The 25,000-nt window shown below is 41.2% G+C and overlaps 1 protein-coding gene across 1 annotated transcript in view; it reads right to left on the bottom strand.

Annotated features, from left to right (window-relative positions):
• The window catches only part of crybg1a (crystallin beta-gamma domain containing 1a), an 84,315-nt gene that overhangs the window by 43,748 nt on the left and 15,567 nt on the right, over nucleotides 1-25,000 (bottom strand). The window contains exon 2 of the mRNA XM_047821651.1: nucleotides 4,283-4,424. Coding sequence (XP_047677607.1) covers nucleotides 4,283-4,424 — 142 coding nt within the window. The remainder of the gene's footprint in view (nucleotides 1-4,282; nucleotides 4,425-25,000) is intronic.

Here is a 25,000-nt window from a genome sequence, read left to right as displayed (position 1 = left end):
CATGAATAAAATGTGCATAATAAAAACTAATGACTCTATTAAAAGTGACCACTGATCCACTGTTGCAGTGTTGTGTAAGGAAGTATCATCTGCATTGTCTTCAGATCGTCTTACTCATAAAAAGTACAACAATACTCTTCTGTCCACTTTAGAGAGTTATTAATGTGAATAATCGGGCTCTGCTGCCGCCTAGCGGCCGTTTTAGGAAACTGCAGGACGTAACAGACTCGTATGTAAAACGTCAGTTATTAAAAAGGCTTCCGAGTCGATTCAGAGTCGAATCTTTTTTCTAGTGTTTTCTTTTTTCTCTTTTTTCATCCATAGTGCTGGATGTTAAGAAAGAAAAGGAAAGAAAGAAAGAAAGAAAGAAAGAAAGAAAGAAAGAAAGAAAGAAAGAAAGAAAGAAAGAAAAACAGACAGATAAAAAGAAAGAAAGAAAGAAAGAAGAAAGAAAGATAAAAGGAAAGAAATAAAAGAAAGAAAGAAAGAAAGAAAGAAAGAAAGAAAGAAAGAAAGAAAAAGAAAGTAAGAGAAAGTAAGAGAAAGAAAGAAAGAAAGAAAGAAAGAAAGAAAGAAAGAAAGAAAGAAAAACACCATGATAATGATGAACTAATCCAGACTATCAGATGTAAACAGAACAGTTGAGATGAAGAATATTTCACTCTTTTGCTCTTGTTCTCCATCTGGACGGCATTTTGTTCTCTAGAAGAAGAAGGAGACATAAAACCCTTTAAACACACCCCAGTGTTCAGCACTTAACACAATACTGAGTCTGTTCTTCGGGACGATTCTCCAGAAGCAGCAGAAGTCAGTTACAGAAAAAAGTCACGTTCATTCGAACACCAGTCTGCTTTCCTGTCAAAGCCGTCATTAGATCCCTCGGTAGGAGAAAAGGAAAGTCAGACGTTCCTGATTTATCAGATAAACCAGAGAACACACTGACTGTCCTGGACGGGTTTACTGAACATTCCTGCTCCAGACCACACGTATTAAAGCTACAAACACATTATTTACCATCTCAGATATTCTATTTGACCTTCCGCTTAAAACGTGTGTAAAACATCTCATGATTCAAGAACACGTGACTGAAAATGTTTAATACTTTCTATAATGATGGTAACGAGTCGATTCTTTATTAAGAGTCGAGTCAAATAACGATTGAATTTTTCCAGCCATTCTTAAGTCTGTTGTGCTTTTGAGTCTATCGTGCAAACAAATAATCTGTTCGAGAGCCGAAACGGATTTAAAAGCCTCGGTATAAACATCTCGACTGATCCGATTCGGCTCTGAAGGAAACTTTGATCAGACTGAAAAAGGCTGTAGCTCTGAAATGATCCGGTAACTAGGGGAAAACTTTCAGACGGATTACAGCAGGATTTAAGCTTCCTGTTTCTGCTGATTTGCAAACTTCAGCTCAGACGATTATCTAACATCTGCACATTTGACTTGGCAATAAAATATTAGCTTTACTAACCAAGCGGCAGGATGTTAAAGTAATATTAAAATGATATTTAGATCAGATGTGCTGAAGTCAAACGGTGGGAAAACCTCCTAAACATTTTTATTTCCCTTAAAATAAAAAGGAATGAACGATGGATTGAAACAAATGCGTGAATCTCCAAACTTAACACGCCAAGCTCTTAATTAACACGACTTACAGCATCTGTACGCTAGATTTCTTTTTTGTTTTGACCTTTCAGCGTTTTACGCACGTTTAGATATCGAAACTTTACCCAAGATCACAACAGTCATGTACATTTATTTCTTTCTCTAGTTGTGTAGAGGTGAGATTCAGGTCATGCTTTCATTCATCTTCACATCCTGTGCTTCATCCTGCGCTTCATCCTGCGCTTCCTCCTGCTCTTCCTCCTGCTCTTCCTCCTGCTCTTCCTCCTGCTCTTCATCCTGCTCTTTATCCTGCTCTTTATCCTGCTCTTTATCCTGCTCTTCATCCTGCTCTTCATCCTGCTCTTCATCTTGCTCTTCATCCTGCTCTTTATCCTGCTCTTCATCCTGCTCTTCAACCTGTGCTTCATCCTGCTCTTCATCCTGCTCTTCATCCTGCTCTTTATCCTGCTCTTTATCCTGCTCTTTATCCTGCTCTTCATCCTGCTCTTCATCCTGCTCAGTGTCTCTCAGAGTCTAATTATTATTATGGGATTAGGACAGATTTTTCAATTCAGGATAAACGATTTAATCTTCTAGAATCGTTAAATTAATAAATAAAGATAAAATTGTATTGAATAAAACGTCTGGTTTTTAACAATAACTGCTTCATTATCATGCGTGATATCATGCGTGAACAGCAGGTCTGATAATATTAATATAATATATTAAGCAATAATCGCAATAATCGTCATGACATATCACGTTTGTGTAATATTGTGTACGTACACACACACACACACACACACACACACACACACTCTACACAAGTATTGTAATCAACAAGTCTACACAAAGTTAATAGATTTCACTTTGTAGTAATACAACATCTAAAATAATCTCCCCTAAACGTGTCAACTAATGCAGAGCATCTACGAGCATCCCGAAGGGTCTGCACTATACTGTACACTCGTTGTCCTTTTTAATAGGAACAGTGCATCAAACCATGAGGTGGATGAGCTACAACAGCAGAGGACCACATGAGGTTCCTTTCCTGTCAGATAAGAACAGAAATCTGAGGCTCTCGTGAGCACAGACTCGTCCTGTTCTGATCTGACGTGAGAGGAGCCTGCTGTGGTCTCGTGTAGTTATAGCTTCTCTACCTGGGGTTAGAGGTTTTGTCTGTAGAGAGTGATTCCTTCCTGTCTACTCTGATCTCTCTGAACAACCACCATTCTATATCCTGTCTCAGTCAGGGGCGGTTCTAGGGTTTCATCTTTAGGGGGTTTTTAGCCCTTAGTGAGAATTTAAAACAAGAAGAGTTCTATATTATATATTATATGACAACTCTGGTAATAAGAATAGTGACATTTCACTGCTTTTGGTTGCCGTCTTTGCGTCTTTCCGCCGATTAACGTTATAGATAAACGCCTCCAGCTCTGACTGCGCGTGCACGCTGCGCGTACCTGTGCTTCTCCGTTCAAATAAAGCAGACAGCTGAAGACGCACTTTTGAAAGACTACAACACACGCGTGTAAAAGCAAAGTAAAAAAAAAACAAAATCGCTCTTGGATCAAACTGATAAATAATTTTCTTTCCCATCGACGACACGTCCTGCATTTTAACATATTTTTTATTGTTTATTTATGAAAGTAAAAAAATTATACTTTTAGTTTTAGGGTGGCTGAGATTACAGACAGGAGTCATCGGGCATCGAGGCAGGATACACCCTGGACGGAGTGCCAACCCATCACAGGGCACACACACACTCTCATTCACTCACACACTACGGACAATTTTCCAGAGATGCCAATCAACCTACCATACATGTCTTTGGACCGGGGGAGGAAACCGGAGTACCCGGAGGAAACCCCCGAGGCACGGGGAGAACATGCAAACTCCACACACACAAGGCGGAGGCGGGAATCGAACCCCCAACCCTGGAGGTGTGAGGTGAACGTGCTAACCACTAAGCCACCGTGCCCCCCCCGTCACAGAGATCAGACTTTCTTCATTCTGATGTTTCCATGTTAACACTAACATTAAGCTCTTGTTTGATAAAGTGTCCTGCTGCCGCCACATGACTGTTCCTAATAAAGTGGGTAGTGAGAGTACACAGCATGTCATTATTTCCTACCCTATAAAAAAAAAAGTTCAAGCGAAAACAAGAAATTCCTACTTCCTTAAGAATCACAGAAAAAATGTGATGTTAGAGATCGTACAGTTCTTCCACCACTTCTTATTTTCACTTCCACCTGACATCAGGCGACGTGACGTGACGTGACGAGCTTGACATAGGCTTCATATCCATTAAAGATGTTCTAATACGATTTGTAACTGAATAGTAGAGTATAATATTAGGGCTAACGAGGGTGTAGCGATCTGAAGAATTTAATAATTTACAATCGTATCGTACAATAAATCGAACAAATGACAAAAAAATCATTTCAATGCTTTAGCTGTGACTCTGATACTTTTATATTCTTCCTTCTTTTTTGTCATTGTTCATCCGTAAATGAACCGTACGCCAGAATCCGGGTAAAGTCCATCGCTTATCGACGAAATGCAACTAAAATCAAAGTGTACTACATTGCAGTGCGTCGTCGTGTATCATACGGCGTGGAAGCCCGAGGTTTTCGGCGGTGAACAGAACGGTATCTCGTCTCACGTGTCTCACCTTCTTGTGACGTCGTGTGGGTGAGACAGGCTCAGAGGGAGACAGGTTCAGGCTGATGACAGACGTGCACTCTGACGGCGCGACGGACCAGGAGTCGCTCATGGTGAAGTCCTCCGTCTGGACGCTCATCTGATCGAAGCTCCTGCAGATGGAACGACCCACAAGAGCAAAGCATTAAAATCACATCCACGACTTTATTTAAATCCCCCCCCCAAAAAAAACAACAAAAAAAAAAACAAGGCTGTTTTCATTCATAAGCCAAAATTATGTAATAAAAAAACAAACAGATAAAACAGGAGAACTCGGTCTTGTTGAAAACGAAAAGAAGTTTCCGAAGATGAGAGAAAAGAGGAGAGGAACTGCTTCACTTTTTCCACACAGGACCTGTGCAGTGTGATCCGACCACAGCAAAACAGGAAGTGCTACAGGAAGTCCATAGTGCTGACTGCTGTCAGAGCTCAAACACGGCCACAGTCTGGACAATTGTACGTAAACTAAAGAGCGACGCAGGAATATTTTGGAGACTAACACATGCACACATTTACTGAACTGAGATCAGCTCATTATCAACATTTTATTTACACTGCTAGCTTAAAGTATTAGCTGTGTTTCAGTTGGGAAGGAGTCGGTGTTTGTAAATGAATCATTTAAGTGAATGTATTCATTTACTGACTCTTGATTTTCATTCACATGAATCTGACACACAGAGGCCACGCCTCCTTCATTGAGACTGGCATACGGAGGCCACGCCTCCTTCATTGAGACTGGCATACAGAGGCCACGCCTCCTTCATTGAGACTGGCATACAGAGGCCACGCCTCCTTCAGTGAGACTGGCATACGGAGGCCACGCCTCTTTTCTTGAGCCCAAGACAGAAAAGTTCATTGTAGAGCTTTATTGTGTTTAGTATTTAAGGAAAAATAATATCACAAACAAACATTTAAATAACGAGGCGTCTTTTATTGGATATTTTAGAAAATATTCACACAACCCATTTTTTGCGCAATTAATTCTTTAATAAATAAGTATTCAGATGAATTAAACAAACAAACATATATATATATATATATACAAGTTAGGGTGTAGTCCAGTCTCAGTCTGATCTCAATTCCAGTCTTAGTCCATCCTCAGTCTAATTCAGTCTGATTACAATCCAGTCCCAGTCCAGTTTCAAGTCAAGTCCCATTCTGGTCTCAGTCCCAGTCACAGTCTGATTTCAGTCCAGTCTCAGTTCTATTCTGGTCTCAGTCTGGTCCAAATCCAGTCCAGTCAGTCTGATCTCAGTCCAGTCTTAATCTGATTTCAGTCCAGTCTCAGTCCTATTCTGGTCTCATTCTGGTCTAAGTCCAGTCCAGTCTCAGTCTGACCTCAGTCCAGTTCAGTCCAGTCCCAGTCCCAGTCTCAGTCTGATTTCAGTAGAGTCTCAGTCCTATTCTGGTCTTAATCTGGTCCCAGTCCAGTCTTAGTCCAGTCCCAGTCCCAGTCCAGTCTTAGTCCAGTCCCAGTCCAGTCTTTGTCCAGTCCAGTCCAGTCCCAGTCCCAGTCCAGTCCAGTCCAGTCCAGTCCAGTCCAGTCCCAGTCCCAGTCCCAGTCCCAGTCTCAGTCTGATTTCAGTCCAGTCTCAGTCCTATTCTGGTCTTAATCTGGTCCCAGTCCAGTCCAGTCTCAGGTTTTGAACATGAGCCGCTGCTGCAATTGTGATTAACTTCCTCCAGTCGGCACTAAAACTCCAGTAACACATCTTATTCCCCTGAAGCAGAAACGTGTTTGATAAACAACGTGTCAAATCTAAAAACAGGCCGTGACGAGTCCTCAAACACGGCAACTCATATTCATCATCCACACAGCTTCAGGAACTTCCTGCACACAGGTTGACGCGACCGGTCGGATCAGATTGTACATCAGATAAATATCTGAATGAGGATCTCATTAATCTGTTCTTCATTTCAACCGACGTATTGAAACACCGCAGGACAAAAGTGAACTCTGGCTTTTATTTAGCAAAGGCCTACATCTACATCTACACTCAGTATCACACAGTGTACGCTTCCTGGGATCATTAAACCTCCTGAACGTCCTGATCCTCTGGTTAACTGTGGTTCATTTACAGATTAATGCAATAAACCATTATTAAAATAATGATCATTATGATTTTTAAATGTTAACCCAAGCCTCTTTGTGTGGTACAGTTCATCTTCTACCGCTTATCCGAACTTCTCGGGTCACGGGGAGCCTGTGCCTATCTCAGGCGTCATCGGGCATCGAGGCAGGATACACCCTGGATGGAGTGCCAACCCATCACAGGGCACACACACACTCTCATTCACTCACACACACATACACACACACTACGGACAATTTTCCAGAGATGCCAATCAACCTACCATGTATGTCTTTGGACCGGGGGAGGAAACCGGAGTACCCGGAGGAAACCCCCGAGGCACGGGGAGAACATGCAAACTCCACACACGCAAGGCGGAGGCGGGAATCGAACCCCCAACCCTGGAGGTGTGAGGCGAATGTGCTAACCACTAAACCACCGTGCCCCCCCACCTCTGGTACAGTTGAAAATTAAAATCAAAGATGTATGTGAGGCACATACAGTAAACACACTGTTGTGACAGTGAGGTCATGTGACCAGGAAGATTTCATTCCATTTGATTATTAGTTCATCATCAGTGCCGTAAAACACATTAACACAAAACACACACACACACACACACACACACACACACACACACACACACACACACACACACACACACACACACACACAGCTTCAGTTAGTCGCAGTGTGTCGGCTAATTGATAAACTAGCGATCGTGCTACAGTAACTAAATAAAAAAAATCGAACAGTATTTATTCTAAATAGAGTTCGAGCCACAGGACCGCCGCAGAATCTTCTGGAAAATAAGTAAAAATCTGTGTTCATTATCATCACCAGATGACACGTAGCGTTAATTTAGCATTTTTTGCTTCTGCACCTCTAAAGTCCCGCCAGTTTGATTGACAGGAATCATATGAAGATCGTATGTCCTCTATAATGCCTGTCAGATAGATGAAGTGATATAAGCATGATGGAATGCTCTCTCAGTTGCCCCTACATGTGAGAGAACATGGAGGAATGCTCTCTAGGGTGATCTTTCAGCAGAGGAAATGTGTGCTACAGGGTTCCCTACAGCACATTATACAGTAAAGTCTCTGTGTTGGTTTTACAGTTGAACAATCAAACATAATGAAAAGATGTCATAGTGTTTCTGGGTGAAAAAGCCACCAACATGGCTTGTAGGTGCCCAGAAGTGATGAGGACGTGTGTGTGGTGCAGCGTCCTGTAGGGCGTCCTGATGAAGTGCACATGTTATGATGACCTTTAACCTTTCTACTACAAACAAAACTATTGATAGGTATGACCTGAAGAAATATATATTAAATCACCAACAAACTAAATTAACACACACACACACACACACACACACACACACACACACACACACACACACACACACACACATACACATAACTTGTCTGCATAGAAATGAAGCCTGAAGCATGACTAAGTCTTCTCCAGCTCATGAGTCATAGACCCCAGGCCAATGCCATTGCCAACTCTCTCTCTCTTTCTCTCTCTCTCTCTCTCTTTCTTTCTTTCTTTCTTTCTCTCTCTCTGCCTCTCTCTCTCTCACACACACACACACACACACACACACACACACGCACAAACAGACAGACAGCTCGGCTCCTATAATCGTCAGCAAACACACTGTGTTTATTTAAGCTACCCACTTGCAGGAGATTAACTACTCCTGTGGTGCAAAAATCCCATTGAGATAAAAACAGCATTTCAGGTCAGCGAAAAAAATCTAAATCTAAATCTAAATAAGTCGAAATAACTCTCACAGACCTTACGACTGAATCTACAACATCAAACATTAAGGTTCTAATCTGACTAGCTAAACAAACTAGAGCAATGACTCAAGGCCATAAACTGTCATGGGTGTGTCTCTGCAGCCTGGAACCACCCACAAGTGGGCGGAGCTAGATGCAAACGAGCTACACGGCACACGGAATCACCCACTTCTGAGGCAAGGTACAAATTTAAAACCGCGTCCGATGAACGCCGAACATTTAAATTGAAAACTTAACCTACAAAATTGTTGTAAAATGTTGTAGTATAAAACGAGAAAACCTAGATGTTCAAAAATGACGATGTATTTTTACCCATTCAACCCGAAATGGTGGGCGATGTCGTACTGTTGTGTCTGCTGCACAGAATGAGGGTTTGTGACATTTCGAACGATGCGTACATTTGAAAATGCTGGTTCGGACAGAATGCTATCAATGTTAGCATGCTAGTCCATTTGGAACTTGACCAAATAAACCCGTGGCCTGGTGCTGGATATTCAGGTCTGAGCTGAACACCTAAACATAAAATCCCAGCTCAGTTCCAGTTTTTAACGCTAATGTTACACAATGTAAAAAAATTTCAACGGAAAACCGAACAGATAAAAGATGCTTATCTGCTCACTGGTATTTCTACGACTGGCTGTTTTTTGTTTTCCACACCATTCTGGTTACATTAACTGTAGCTCTTAACCTGTAACAGTGTGATTTAACGCACAGAGTGAAGCTGCCACGTGATTGGCTGACTGACCTGATAGTGACATAACATGCAGGACACAACTGTATGAAAAAAAATGTATCACCTTCCCATTGCATCACTGAGCATGTGGTACGTTTTATTACTTACCAACCCTTTTTATTTGTATGTTTTATTTTTAAGATCTTAATCTATTTTCATAGACAAAGAAAAAACATTTCGTTTATGCAAAGCAAAAAAAAAAGCTCCCAGGTCACAGACAAAAAAGCAGACTTTTTTTTTCGAAAGTCGTTCCAAATTCTTGAGAAAAAAAATTAAATAAATAAATAAAAATGAAATTGATGCCTGTGGAATAATCAGCTTCTGTTTGTGGCAACAATCCTTAATCCTGTGGCACTTCCGTCGCCTCAGACTGAAAAACAATACATCAGGCAGAAAGAAAGACAGAAAGAAAGAAAGAAGAGAAGATTGCTTGTTCAGAGCTGTGTGGAGGTTAATATTCCTGTAAGAACTTGTGGAAAGACTCGGTGATGTGAGATCGATCCTTACACACAGTGTGTTATTACTCCATTATGTGTAACTAAAGATCTCGAAACATCTTTCATTAAGTTAGAAAAAAATAATAAATCTTCTCGTTTACCCTCAGGCTCGTTCCATCCTCAGTAATCTTGAGCTAATTACATTAGCCACAATAAAGCGGTTTAAAAAGCCTGCTATACTGGAGGTAGACTCACCGCGAGTAACACACACACAGCTCACACACTCTGGAGTGAACAAGGAAACAATTCATAAGCATACTCCTAAAGAAGAAAGAGGAAATTAGACGTTTTATAATCGGACGATTTGCGAGCGTTAATTGTCTTAAAGCAGGTTCGATACTTTATGGTGTACCACAGGGTTCTGAACTCGGAACCGCTTTAATTATCCCGAAATATTCAGGAGCATGTGGAATATCATCAGCAATAATTACACACAAAAAAAATCTTTTTTCTTGAAATGAAGACATTCAGAAATTAATAACATGGAATTTCTGCAATTTTTAAATTTCCTTTGAGTCGATGTCCTTTGTGCAATACAAATAAAATCGAACAAAATTATATCTTATTAGTAATTTAAATCGTTTGTGTTCTCTTCATCATGTCCAACATGTCATGCTTGTTTTGTGCCGTTACAAAGTAAAGTAAAAGTAAAAAAACTTTTTTTTAATGATTGAACACACCTTTTATTTTTTTTTATCAATTTCTAGCTAAATTAAATTGTTGTGGAGCGTCAAGTTCTTTTCCTTTTCTCACTTACATTACAGCAGCTGTAAACATGACAATCACTCGCTCCCTCACCAGCCTTTCTTTTTTTTTTGTTTGTTTGTTATTTTTGCTAATTATTTTTATCGCTAGCATGTGTGAGTCAACATAACAGTCAACATCACATTATCTATATAGCTATATCCCCATATTACCTACCACACTGAGTCCTGACCTATTATACAAATAGACCAAATTTTATTTCTCTAAAAGTCAACAATACAGATCGTCATGTTCCTGAGAAACTTCCTGGATAAAGTTCCAGCTTTTCTTCTGACTGAAACAAAACACCGACACTTTAGACTCCTTCGGTAAACGTTACGTAAACGTGTTCCTCCATACAGAAAACTTCACCACATCAACAACACGACGTTAGAAAGAGTGCGTTGATATTAATATCCGTATAAGCGTGCGTGTGATTTGTTCACATGATTTCCTCCTGACCAATCAGAATCCAGAATCGCTGTGGTGTAAGACGCTACGATCTTCGCCACGCTAACAGGTTATTTTAGAGCTAAATCAGCGCGGCGCCGAGCGTGGAACAAAAGACGCTTTATTTCAAGATTTTCTCGTCATCGGGGACTTTGTCTTAACCTGCTGCTGAGATTGAGACAGAATCTCTCAGTCTGAGAAGAGCTTCAGTGTGAAACATGACAGACAGGAAGAATCTGAGCTCTGGAACAAAAGCTGTGGATTAACGCGCTTTACTTCACCATGACTCATGTGCACTAATAACGTTTGTATTACAAAATAATAAACCACGACGTTAAAAGTGTAAACAGAATTATTACCTTTTCCTTAATGCTAGAACAGATCAGCTAGCAGCTAGCATGACTCCAGAATCAACTGGCCAATTTATTAGAAACAGCGGTACTCGTGCTCATTCGAAACAGCTCACAATCTACACATCAAACTTTAGTGCAGAGCGAAGCGGAGAGGTAATGTGATCTCTGTTGTTCAGAACGTGTTGATCTCTTGGGATTTTCTCACACAAACACTGTTTACAAGCGAGATGAGCAGAAAAGCATCTCAAATTGCACAGGAGGTGGAGGAGCAGGAGGAGGTGGAGGAGCAGCGACAGCAGAAGAACACATCGGGAATTCAGCTGTCTATTTTTTTGTCCTTCTTGTGCATTTATTGTGTTATATACTGTATATATTTATATAAATAAATTATCTATTATTATTATTATTATTATTATTATTATTATTATTAAATTTGTACATTCCATTTGTACAAATGCCATTTTTCTTTGACTGAAAATAATCTAGAACAAGATTTAATTGTGGACACTGAGGTTTTCCTGATTGGGTTTAGATGGTGTGTGTGTGTGTGTGTGTGTGTGTGTGTGTGTGTGTGTGTGTGTGTGTGTGTGTGTGTGTGTGTGTGTGTGTGAGAGAGAGAGAGAGAGAGAGAGAGAGAGAGAGAGAGAGAGAGAGAGAGAGAGAGAGAGAGAGTGAAAAAAACACATTACTGACGATCTACATGTTTATTAAAGTCTTGTCTGCCTGTATTTAAGTATATTTGTGTGTGTGTGTGTGTGTGTGTTTTTACTGTTCCCTATTTGCGCTCTCAGATATGAGCCTTTGCTGTGCCACCGCACAGAGAGAAGTGCTGCAACCACAATAGAAAGGAATTTGTTCTGCACTTCACTTGGGTTTGGTTTTAAACCATTGCACAGTTGACCTCAGGTGACCTCGTGGACTTCAGAATAAATGCTAAAATATGTCAGTGTATACAGTCGGCTTTGTTACAGATATGACAGAAACATCACGCTGGGATTCCGGAGACACGGCTCAGGATGTTAATAAGGAGTTAATACAGAGTGGAAAACTGCAGAGACGTACGTCATGTGCCTGTAACACGCTGCTCTTTGTCCTGCTCGAACACACCTCAGGAGTTTTATAAACTCAGGGAAAACACACTGACGCTAAGTTTCCGTCCAGAAGGCTTCCAGCTCCAGGTCGTGGTTTGGAACAAACAAAGTAAACTTGTGCCTCGGATCCTTTACAGTCTGGAAGTAAATGATGCTTCGTTAAAAAAAACTTTCAACGTATCGTCCAGCAAACTCTGTGGTGTTCTCTGGGTGGGCGGGGCTTACACTTTTTCTCCCTTGTCGATCACTGGAACACTCACCATTCAGTCAGCTCATGGATGAAATTTTAGAATTGATCTAGAATAGTGTCTGATGATAGAAATGTAAAGAAATTCTATTTGATACACAATAGAATTGATCCTTTTGTCCATTTATTATTATTGTGTTTGTGGCAGCTCCACCTCCCGCCTCCTCATCCAACAGCAGCTCTCGACTGACCTCAGATCAGCGCAGGAGGACAACATTAACTCACCGGTTACATTTCCATATCACCACGATTCTATTTACATAACCGAAAGTGTCCATGAGGGCAGTTGGCAAATTCAATACATCTAACATCGCTAGCCAAATAAGCTCGCTTGTTTAGCAGTCACGCTAGGTCCTGTCGCGCTAGGTCACGGAGAGTAGGCAAAAAAAGTAGTGAGAAAGCAGAGATGAGAAATGAATGACTAATGAAATTAATGAGCATTCGTTCATATTGGCTTAGATGGAGGTGAAGTGTACTTTCTCAGTGTACTGTACACTTCTGCGATGGAGCTGTGGAACATATCAACAACATCAAAACACACAGTAACTGGACTGGTTCTTCTAATGCTAGCAAACACAAAGCATTTAACTGTCAGGATCCAGTCCGGACTTTGGCCGGTGTTCACGTGTCTGCCCCGCCCTTGTTTATTCCTCCCCGCCTCAGCACACCTGTTCCTCATGTGTTAATTGTCTTATGTATTCAACCGTGCCCTAGTCCTTGGTCTCGTCCCTTGTTGTCTTGTGTCGTGTCTTTGTCCCTGTTTTGTGTTTTTTAAGTTAATAAATCCAGTTTATTTTAGCTATCCTGCAATTGAGTCTGTTTTTACCCCGCATCGCTGACAGAAGGATTCCCCCAGACCAAGACCCAGCAGGATAGCGTCAGCTCGGACTGGATCTGGGGGAGTTTTTTTTTTCTCCTGTACTGTTTTTCTGCCCTGTTTTTCCCTAGACGTTTGTCTTTTTTCTTTTGTTTTTGTGTGACATCACCCCGCACCTGTCCGGTGGGGGACGTCGCTTCACTTTCTGGTTTTCCGTGGGGGGTGTTGCAGGCAGTATTTTGCCCTCCTGCTCGGCTGTGGATGTCGCTCGGCCCTCCTGCTCGGCTGTGGACGTCGCTCGGCCCTCTCTGGCTGTGCCACAGTGTGCCTTGCTCCCCCCACCTGCCTTGCTCCCCCATCTGCCTCTCCGGGATTGTGGTCCCCTCAGATATGGTTGGATATGGGATTGGCGCGTCGGGAGCCGCGCCTAGAGTGGGTGTACTGTCAGGATCCAGCCCAAACTTTTGGCCATGTGCGTTTGTTTATTCTGTGTCTCGTGTCTGCCCCACCCTTGTTTATTCCTCCCCGCCTCTGCACAACTGTTCCTCATGTGTTAATTGTCTTGTGTATTTAACCGTGAATGGTGGCTCTGAGAGGAAAGAGTCAGATCACACACAGCATCCCAGCTTGCTGATTATGGAGCTGAGGAGCGTCAGTGACCATGCTGACTCCTGTACACCACCCAAAGCTCGAACAATGGACATCAGAACTGGACCATGGAGCAATAGAAGCAGGAGGCATGGTCTGATGAATCACAAGTTCACCTGGAGAAACAGGATGCAGTGTTGGACGAAGGCAGTGTGACGATCCGGACAATGTTCTGCTGGGAAAGCTCGAGTCCTGCATTCAGACCAACTACACACCACGTTCATGAGACAAAATGTTCGCTTACTGCAACTTTACACAATATCTAAATCAAGCACACATGACCTGCACAGTGCTTTTAGGTCAACAACAACCCATGATGATGACTGAACGTTTTTCACAAGCATTCCTCTTACAAGTTACAACAGACATGATCAGACTGCCAGTCGACCAAACCAGTGAAGTTTCCACTCGAATGTTTGTCATAACACACTCATAACACACTCCTCCTATCTTTCTTATACTGAAAGCCGTTCGTATTTTTTAATCATATTAAATCATAACACACACACACACACAGTTAATGACATGGTTGCTAGACTGGGCCCATCTAAAAAAGCTTACCAGTTTCTAGCCAGATCTTGTTTTATAACAGATCACCTAATTAAATATACTGCAGTGTGGTGTAACATCAGTGCAGACGGTGTGTATGATGGACAGAACCATTTGTAATGTATTCTAAAGACTGGGACAGAAGAAGAGTGTGTTCCCTCTTGGGGGTGAAGCTGAAAGCAGGATGTGTTTTTGTACGATTTTTTTTTTTTCGCTAAAACCTAAACACACACTCAGTGTATCAAAAAATAATACGGATTTAAAATCACTCACTAGGTGGCCGAACTGCTGCATTTGTGATTACGGAGTTAAACATTCAGTACAGCAGTGAAATCACCGGTTCTAACGTCTCGCCTTCGTTTTGCTTAAGGCCGTGTAATTATTTATGTCGTCTGGCAGCACCAAAAAAAATAAAAATCTCAAATCTCCTAATGGGGTCACGGTGGCTTAGTGGTTAGCACGTTCGCCTCACACCTCCAGGGTCAGGGGTTCGATTTCCGCCTCCGCCCTGTGTGTGTGTGGAGTTTGCATGTTCTCCCCGTGCCTCGGGGGTTTCCTCCGGGTACTCCGGTTTCCTCCCCCGGTCCAAAGACATGCATGGTAGGTTGATTGGCATCTCTGGAAAATTGTCCGTAGTGTGTGTGTGTGTGAGTGAATGAGAGAGTGTGTGCGCCCTGTGATGGGTTGGCACTCCGTCCAGGGTGTATCCTGCCTCGATGCCCGATGATGCCTGAGGTAGGCACAGGCTCCCCGAGAAGTAATGGTCTTTCGTTCTTAGAAGGATATTTTTTAAATCTATAAAATCAATATAAATTATATAAATAACTGACCGTGTTCTCGGAAAAGCACCACAGTGAAACAAACAAAAATAAATGAATCTATTTAGCCTTAAAAACTGTTGGTTTGGTTCAGTGAGACACAAAGGTTCTTACAGGGGTTTAAGTCAAAGTCCAGAGAAATTGATATAATAATGAGGTCACACATTGTGTCTCACCAGGAAACACTACTACAGATCCCCTGGGACCTCATCACACCCATTTACACCCACAAAACAACATCATTTCCTGTTTTATAAAAGACTTAAACACGAGTGAATGAGGTGAATAATTGCTGTGTGTCTGAACAAAAGTGCAGGTGTCGGAGGTTATAATACAAGTCATTTAGAAATGACAGGAAGTTTGACTTATTAGTGAATGATATTTGTTTGGTGAACAAAAAGCCTTTCCTCACCTAGCAATGCTGTGAGTCCTGCTCAGGTTATTGTTACAGACAAAACAGACATAGATCAGTGTTTAGATGTTTAAACGAGTTTCTCCAAGAATAAAACCTCCTTAAATTTCTTCTTAAAGATCAGAACTATCTATTTATTATCATTTGTTTGTCTGGGTCTGTAAATATAACCTCTTCATGCATAATGGATTACATATGATTAAAATTGGCATGAAATTCAAATAGGGGGCACGGTGGCTTAGTGGTTAGCACGTTCGCCTCACACCTCCAGGGTTGGGGGTTCGATTCCCGCCTCCACCTTGTGTGTGTGGAGTTTGCATGTTCTCCCCGTGCCTCGGGGGTTTCCTCCGGGTACTCCGGTTTCCTCCCCCGGTCCAAAGACATGCATGGTAGGTTGATTGGCATATCTGGAAAATTGTCCATAGTGTGTGAGTGTGTGAGTGAGTGAGAGAGTGTGTGTGCCCTGTGATGGGTTGGCACGCCATCCAGGGTGTATCCTGCCTCGATGCCCGATGACGCGTGGGATAGGCACAGGCTCATTGTGACCCGAGAAGTTCGGATAAGCGGTAGAAAATGAGATGAGTGAGAGTGAGTGTCTGTCTGTCTATCTATTACTGCAGTGATTAATATTTTTCAGCAGGTGATAAGTTCTTTAACTCTATCTAATGCAGTGAGCAGCTTCTCATTTCTTATGTCTGTCTTATGAGTGCTGTTTTACCCTGTTTCAGAGAGACGGGGCACCAGGGAAAGGAGGGAAATGTGAAGCGATGTACAACCATCATGCAGAGTGCCTACAAACTTTAATAGACCAGATGGATTCTCAGCTGCTTCATGCAGCAACAGAATGAAGTCACCTGAATGTATGAACTACCTGAATGTCCCATTAATGGAGTTCTTCTTCCCTCATTACAGACAGATTCCAGGATGAGAAGATTCATCAAGCTCAGATTGTGAACGAGTGGTTCAGGAAGCATGGAGTCAGTTTCCTCCTATCCACAGATTATTTATATCTCGTATTGTCAGAGACAGGGACGATGTCCTGCCAGAGAACTGGGGTGTACTGTAGGTGTATTGTATTGTTGTTTATCGTCATGTGATTATGTCTTGTATGAGTTCACCAGCTTCTCCTTACTTCTCCTGTCGCTTGTTATTTATACCCCTCCCTGTGTGTCGACTCTTTGTCGAGTCATTGTTCACAATGTGTGCTATTTTTTTCCGTTGTGTTCTGTCGTGTTTACGTTTTGTTTCCATGTTCTGCATAACCTTGATTAGATTTAAGGGCTCTCGTTTTGTTTAGTGCCATGTCTTGTTTAGAGAGTTAAGAGACAATTTGTTATGTTCTCGTCAAATAAACCAAGGTTCATCTCTATCCCTGCACTGGGGTCCGCTCGATCATGCCACACCACTGCCAACATGACACACGTATTCTTCTCTTTATGGAGCGAGTGGAGCATCGATTCATGGAGGAGTAAAAAAATCAGGATGATTCTGTACACACACACAACACTGGGATGAGTTTATTCCCTTCTGAATCATCTAAACCTTTTAAATCATTAGTACTGCTCTTTTGGAAGCTGAATGAAATAAAAATAGTTGGATATTTATATAACATCTCTGAAGGACGTTCTGATATCACAGGCGTACTCCAGAGCTCGAGATTAGGACCGCTTTCGTTTTTGTTTATATGCCATGGTTAGGTCACAATAAGATTAAAAGCAAGTGCAAATTCTAGAATAATGCAAATGATACAGAATCACACACATCTGGAACACATCTGGAACCCAATCACTCGATTAGTAAATAATTTATATAACATTATTAATCAGAGTAATTATAAAAAAAAAGTAGACAAACCCAGGCTCTTGGGTCTGATCATGCACTCGGGTTGTTGGAATAAATAACTTCAGTGTCGTACAAAACAATAACAAAAAATACTCAAACAAAAAAAGACATGCTATGCTAACCAATCCATCATATTGGATATTCTATTTAAGGACATTATTAAAGACAAAATGTTGCCAGCGGAACAGAGATAATACCTAAATGTCTGAGGAAAAATCCACAGAATACAAATGTAGCTGGAATCGACTTGGACTCAAGTTTGTGATCTGTGACCCATTACCATGGTGACAGCGATGAAGAAAAGCGTAAAAAATAGTTTCTCGTAACTATCGTGTCACGGTCAGTGTGACATTTTTAAAGCTGTTGCATGATAAAAAAAAAAAGTTAATCAAGTTGAAGTTACAGAGCCGTGGCCTAATGTCATAAAGTCATAATCATAATATTATTCGATACAACACTGAACACATATCTTTTTACCAACTATGCCAATGAATTTCCTCGAATAAATCAGTTCACTTTTCAGCTCAGATAAACTTCCTGAACTTGTTACTGAAAACTGACTGATATCACCAGGAAGTTTCTCACTCTACAACATAGGTGTCAAACTCAAGGTCCATGGGAGATTGTTTTATATAGATCTATTATTATTGTTATTAATGGCCTGGCAAGATGAAGAGCTGATAAAACACAGACTACAGATCCCATAATGCCGCGCAACAACTGCCTTGCCGAACAATAGGTTACCCGGGAACATTCCCACGTCAATCAGGTCATGGGTCTGTTGCTGTATACAAACCTAATGTAAAGACAAAGCTAGTCCCTAACAATACAACCCTAATGTAAAGACAAAGCTCGTCCCTAACAACACAACCCTAATGTAAAGACAAAGCTAGTCCCTAACAACACAACCCTAATGTAAAGACAAAGCTCGTCCCTAACAATACAACCCTAATGTAAAGACAAAGCTAGTCCCTAACAATACAACCCTAATGTAAAGACAAAGCTCGTCCCTAACAATACAACCCTAATGTAAAGACAAAGCTAGTCCCTAACAATACAACCCTAATGTAAAGACAAAGCTAGTCCCAAACAATACAACCCTAATGTAAAGACAAAGCTAGTCCCTAACAATACAACCCTAATGTAAAGACAAAGCTCGTCCCTAACAATGGCAAAAAAGTTGATTCTGAAAACAGAGCCTTTCAAAACCGATGGGAGGCTGAGTATATGTTTAGTGACATTTCCGGTAAACCTTAATTAATGTAATTTAATCTAAGACAGCACTCGTGCTTGCTTGTGCACCTTGTGCATGTTTGGTAGCACTTTTCTGTGTGAGAAGCTGTTCTTAGTGATGAAGATGAACAAAACAGCACACAGGAGTCGTCTCACCGATGAACACCTGAGAATCTTACACCAAACCTAAACCAAGAAAAGTTGCCAAGAAAAGATGCCAAGCATTCAGCTCTGACAAAATAGCATAAAAGCAAAGAAAACAATGTTTTGATTTGTTATTTTTTGCTGAAAAGCACAAATGATATTTATATTTCCAGGGTTTTTTGGACCACGCTCTTATTTTGAATTTGTATGATTTTGACAGTTGATATTTTTATGGAGAACAAAATATTTAAAGATATTTAAAGTTTAAGTTTATCTTTTAAAAAATGGCACAAGAGCAAAGAAAACTAAATGTTTTGATTTGTTATTTGTACTTTTGCCGAAAAGCGTAATTCTTTTGCGGCATGTTCTTAGTTGTAACTTGTATAATTTTGACAAGGGATATTTTGATGCAGAGCAAAGTATTTTAAGTTATTCTGGAATAATATGCCTGTCTGTTAGTATTCATATTTATGTTATAAAAAAAAACATTTCGTTTTAGCGTGTTCAATAAATGTTTATCCTGTTCGGCCCGCCACCTAAAGTGTGCTTTGCGTTTTGGCCCCCTGTGCAATTGAGTTTGAAACCTCTGCTCTAACCTCATCGGTATTCGATTCGTCTTCTCTTCTCGTTCTTGTTTGTTTACAGAAGCACTTAACTGACAATCACAGTGTTCAGTACCACGTGTTGAGATACACCCGTGTTAGCGTCCCGACGCTGACATTTAAAAACGTTTCCTTGAATCCTTTAATTGTTTTTACAATCGCTTCTCAAATTGTCTAACTGTCTCTACTTTAGATCGTGTTCTGCTTCACTAAACATCTGACATTCAGTACAAATTGAATACATAGTGTACATAAGTAAGTCGAGGAACATCCTGAGCTAATATCCATGCATCGTTTCACCGCTCTGGAGTTAACAGCTATTGGAGGTCGTGTGTTTAACCAACGACTTTATTATGAAATTCGTCATCTGGAAAAACAAATCAGGAATGCAGTCAAACTTTTTTTTTACAACTTGCCTATTCTCTTTTCAACACTTTTGGCTTCTGGATGTCGATCTGTTAACAGTTAAAGAATTTATAACCGCAGCTATTTCTAGCTTCTCGTGTTTATTTGTTGTGATCATGACGTTTAATCGTTACATTCCACGAGCTTTTATTTTACACCTTTTTAATCTATTTAGGTGACTTTTGAGCTAATTAGGCTACACGTGTTAGCTGGCTAATTATTTCCTGCATCGTAACAGCCAATGATAATAGGAATTTTGTTAACAGTAAGTTTGTTAGCTATTTCAGTAGAACATAAGAATTATTAAAACAAATAATAGAAAAAAAGTTACAATAAATTAAAATTTTAGCTATAATTAAAATAGCTTTTACAAACAAATATTTAGCTATAACTAATGACATTTGTACTGTATATAATGGAATGAATAATACGTATAGCTAATACACATGACTATAAATACAGAGTATATGACTACTCAGAGTATGTATGTTTGTATCTAGCGTTAACTCATCACAGTTCATATCCTTCGGATCAGATGTCTATGATGGGACAAAGACTTCAAGTTTGTCCGATCTTAAAGTGTCTCAGTTTTTGAGATCGGTCACTTGATTTACTTCAAATCTGACATTTGGAGAAAAATCATTTTCAATCAAATTCTTCTTTCTACATAATTGAACTCCAGCACATTCTATTCACACGTCTATTAGAGTTTAGATCTCGGACTGCTTCTGATCCTACACAACACTTTGGCTGTGTTGGATCGCGGATCGAATAATAATAAACACAGTACCACAGTAATGTCATGAGTCATAAGGATCGCTTAGTCATCTCCACTCATCTTTCATCATCTTATCTGAGATGTACACGCACTCTTACTCTGGAGAACTCACACACCCTTTACACAGAAACCTTCCATCTGAGAGGAAAAACAAACTATACCTGCACTATTATGCTACATCACTTCTGCTTCGTTACATTTACTAGTAAAAGTAAAAAAGCTTTCTGTTATGTTGTGAACATTGTACAGTATAAACTCTACATTAGTGATCATATTCTTGGTCAAATTCCTCTATTCAATCTAATAGATTCTCCTTTATCTTATGTAACTTTACCTACAATAAATATTAATTAAACTTTAACCAATATAAATGTAGCTAGTTAATACAAGTGTATATGAAATTTAACTATATATATATATATATATATATATATATATATATATATAATATACTATAACTAATATACATTTCCCTCGCTACAACAAATTTCTCAATTTAATAGAAAACTACAAATTAGGTATAGACAAGTTTAATAGTTGTTACTAACACGAACATAGCAACAACCAATCAAAATTTAACTACAACATACATTTTAGCTATAATTATTATACATGAAATTATAATTAATATGAATTTAGCTATAGCTAATGAAGATTATATAACCAAATATATATTAGTTTTAAACAAACGTATTAGCTATAACTAATAGAAATTTAGCTAAATGTTTAGCTATAAATATCAGCAATTAGCTAATAGATATTATATTTAATGTAATATAAAAATAAACTAATATCAATTTAATTCTAAAGTATAACTAATACCTGTTATAGCTAAATATGTACCCGATGGCAGGGGAAGACGTTGGACAGACTTGGCAGACCCAAACGTACTGTGAGGGTCCGCTGGGAACATTTGGCAGAGTCTCCTGTCAGAGAGATCTTCAACTCTCACCTCCGGCAGAGCTTCAACCAGATCCTGAGGGAGGTTGGAGACATTGAGTCCGAGTGCACCATGTTCTCCACCTCCATTGTCGACGCAGCTGCATGGAGCTGTGGCGGTAAGGTCTCCGGTGCCTGTCGTGGCGGCAATCCCCGAACCCGGTGGTGGACCCCGGAAGTAAGGGATGCCGTCAAGCTGAAGAAGGAGTCCTATCAAGCCTGTTTGGCTCGGGGGACTCCGGAGGCAGCTGATAGGTACCGGAGGGCCAAGCGAGCTTCAGCCTGGGTGGTTGCAGAGGCAAAAACTCGGGTCTGGGAGGAGTTTGGTGAGGCCATGGAGAAGGACTATCGGTTGGCCTCGAAGAAATTCTGGCAAATCGTCCGGTGCTTCAGGAGGGGGAGGCAGTGCCCTGCTCACACTGTTTACAGTGGGAGTGGGAATCTACTGACTTCGACTGGTGACATCCTCGGACGGTGGAAGGAGTACTTTGAGGATCTCCTCAACCCCACCAACATGTCTTCCACTGAGGAAGCAGAGGCAGAGGGCTCGGTTGTGGACTCATCGATTCCCCAAGCTGAGGTCACTGAGGTAGTTGAGAAGCTCCTTGGTGGCAAGAAACCAGGGGTGTATGAGATCCGCCCTGAGTACCTTAAGTCTCTGGATGTTGTGGGGGCTGTCTTGGTTGACACACCTCCGCAACATTGTGTGGCAGTTGGGGACAGTGCCTCTGGACTGGCAGACTGGGGTGATGGTCCCTCTGTTTAAGAAGGGGGACCGGAGGGTGTGTTCCAACTACAGGGGGATCACCCTCCTCAGCCTGCCCGGAAAAGTCTATGCCAGGGTACTGGAGAGGAGAATTCAGCCGATAGTCGAACCTCGAATTCAGGAGGAACAATGCGCTTTCGTCCTGGTCGTGGAACACTGGACCATCTCTATACCCTCACCAGGTTGCTGAAGGGTTCATGGGAGTTTGCCCAACCAGTCCACATGTGCTTTGTGGATCTGTAGAAGGCATTCGACTGTGTCCCTCGTGGTGACCTGTGGGGGGTGCTCTGGGAGTATGGGGTCCGGGCCCTCTGCTAAGGGCTGTCCGGTCTCTATATGACTGGTGCAGGAGTTTGGATCGCATTCCCGGCAGTAAGTCAGACTTGTTCCCGGTGCATGTTGGACTCCGGCAGGGCTGCCCTTTGTCACCGGTCCTGTTCATTATTTATATGGACAGGATTTCTAGGTGCAGTCGGGGGCCGGAGGGAGTCCGGTATGGGGACCACAGGATTTCGTCTCTGCTTTTTGCAGATGATGTTGTCCTGTTGGCTTCTTCAAATCAGGACCTTCAGCGTGCACTGGGATGGTTTGCAGCCGAGTGTGAAGCGGCAGGGATGAGAATCAGCACCTCCAAGTCCGAGGCCATGGTTCTCAGCCGGAAAAGGGTGGCTTGCCCCCTTCAGGTTGGTGGAGAGCTCCTGCCTCAAATGGAGGAGTTTAAGTATCTTGGGGTCCTGTTCACGAGTGAGGGAAGGATGGAGTGGGAGATCGACATGCGGATCGGTGTGTCTTCTGCAGTGATGCGGTCGATATACCGATCCGTTGTGGTGAAGAAAGAGCTGAGACATAAGGCGAAGCTCTCCATTTACCAGTTGATCTACGTTCCTACCCTCATCTATGGCCATGAGCTTTGGGTCATGACCAAAAGGACAAGATCCCGGATACAGGCGGCCGAAATGAGTTTCCTCCGCAGGGTGGCTGGGCGCTCCCTTGGAGATAGGGGGAGGAGCTCAGAGTAGAGCCGCTGCTCCTCCACATCGAGAGGAGTTAGCTGAGGTGTTCCGGTCATGTCCAACCGGGAGGAGGCCCCGGGAAGACCTATGATACGCTGGAGGGACTATGTCTCTCGGCTGGCCTGGGAACGCCTCGGTATTCCCCCGGAAGAGCTGGAGGAAGTGTCTGGGGAGAGGGAAGTCTGGATGTCCCTGCTTAGACTGCTGCCCCCGCGACCCGGCCCCGGATAAGCGGTAGAAAATGGATGGAATGGATGGAACTAATACCTGTTGCTAGAAATTTGTAATAGCTATAATAAATATAAATAAAAACTCTGTAAAACTGTAAGTTTAATAATATCTTTTAATTTTTTTTTCAAACCTAATATCCCTTAATATTTTCTAGCTTAATTTAACGAAATGAATGTTAGAAGGATATGTGACTTTTTAGCTAGCATTATTGAACATGGCCTTGTATATGAAAATTTACAACAGTTTGTATGACTGATGAAAAAAGAAAAGAAAGTGTGAGGTTAGCAGGGTTTAAGAGTGAGGTTAGCAGTCCAACGCCCTCGTTTACTCAGAATCAAACAAGTTCACTGGTAATTGTGAGTTAGCTGCATAGTACGGAATGTTCTCCAGCTCTTCTGTGGAAGTATTGTGATTCATCTAGTGATGTTTTAGTACCAGGTTTAAACCGAGATAAAAGCAGTACGAAATAGGACACGTCTGATTCGCTAAATGAAAGCTACGGACAACAGAAGATAAAGATATCAATAAAGTCTGATAAATGAGCCATGTGCATTAATATTGGCACCTGTTGTGATGGGAATTGGCTCAGTTCCAAGACAGATAAGAAACATGGAAGCACATCTTCAGAAAGTGATTCATAACCGAACCAACCAGAATGTCCTCAGCTGATTAAATGCTGATTTGCAGGCAATTAAATTGGATTAAATCTAATAAATCTGTAATGTAACCCACAAAAGATTACAAACAGTGAAGGAGCTGTGTTAATAGAGCGGATGTGTTACTTATCCCGAGCCTCTTCATGTTAGAACTCGCCTTTTTAAACTCTTGTAGCTCTTTAGATTGATCAGATTGATCACGACTGATTCGGACTAAATCACATAAAAGTGAATAAGCAATAATTTAGATCTGATTTCTTCTCTCGTCTAATCTAAACCTCTAGTAATAAAGATATTAAAGCTCAGTTTAAGTGTGTTTTTAGTTCGAAACATGTTTCTGTTTGAGAAACGTTTTAAGCTCCGCCCACTTTGTAATCACAATCATGTCGCAGATCCCTGAAATGCTGTTTCTTTCTGAAATCTCCTGTAAAAGGTTCCAATTGATGACCTACAGTCACAAAACTGTACATTTTCATCCCTACAATCCAAAAGTGGGAAATTCTTGAATTTATTTTAGATTTTGAACTGAAATTTACAACCGTATGCATTTACATTTCAACAAATTGCTCTAGAAAGATTTTCCTCTTGAGAGCATTGTCACAAATGAACCTTTGAAGTCAGAAATTGTTCAAAATGGGACATTTCTGGTCTTAGGAAATATGCAAACGTATCAAATTTAACAAACTATTTAATGACAACAAACAAAATCTCTCTGGAACCGTAAATTATTTCATTTCGATTTTACGGTCAACTGATAGAAGGCGTGGTCTAATCTCAGCTTCCATTTCAAAGTCATCCACAGAGCGAACATAACTCATTACAAAGAATTAAAAATGAAACTACA

This window comes from Tachysurus fulvidraco, chromosome 12, assembly GCF_022655615.1.
Source record: "Tachysurus fulvidraco isolate hzauxx_2018 chromosome 12, HZAU_PFXX_2.0, whole genome shotgun sequence".
NCBI classification, from domain to species: domain Eukaryota; kingdom Metazoa; phylum Chordata; class Actinopteri; order Siluriformes; family Bagridae; genus Tachysurus; species Tachysurus fulvidraco.
The sequence above is the reverse complement of the archived record's forward strand: the minus strand, read 5'-3'. Positions and strand labels throughout refer to the sequence as shown.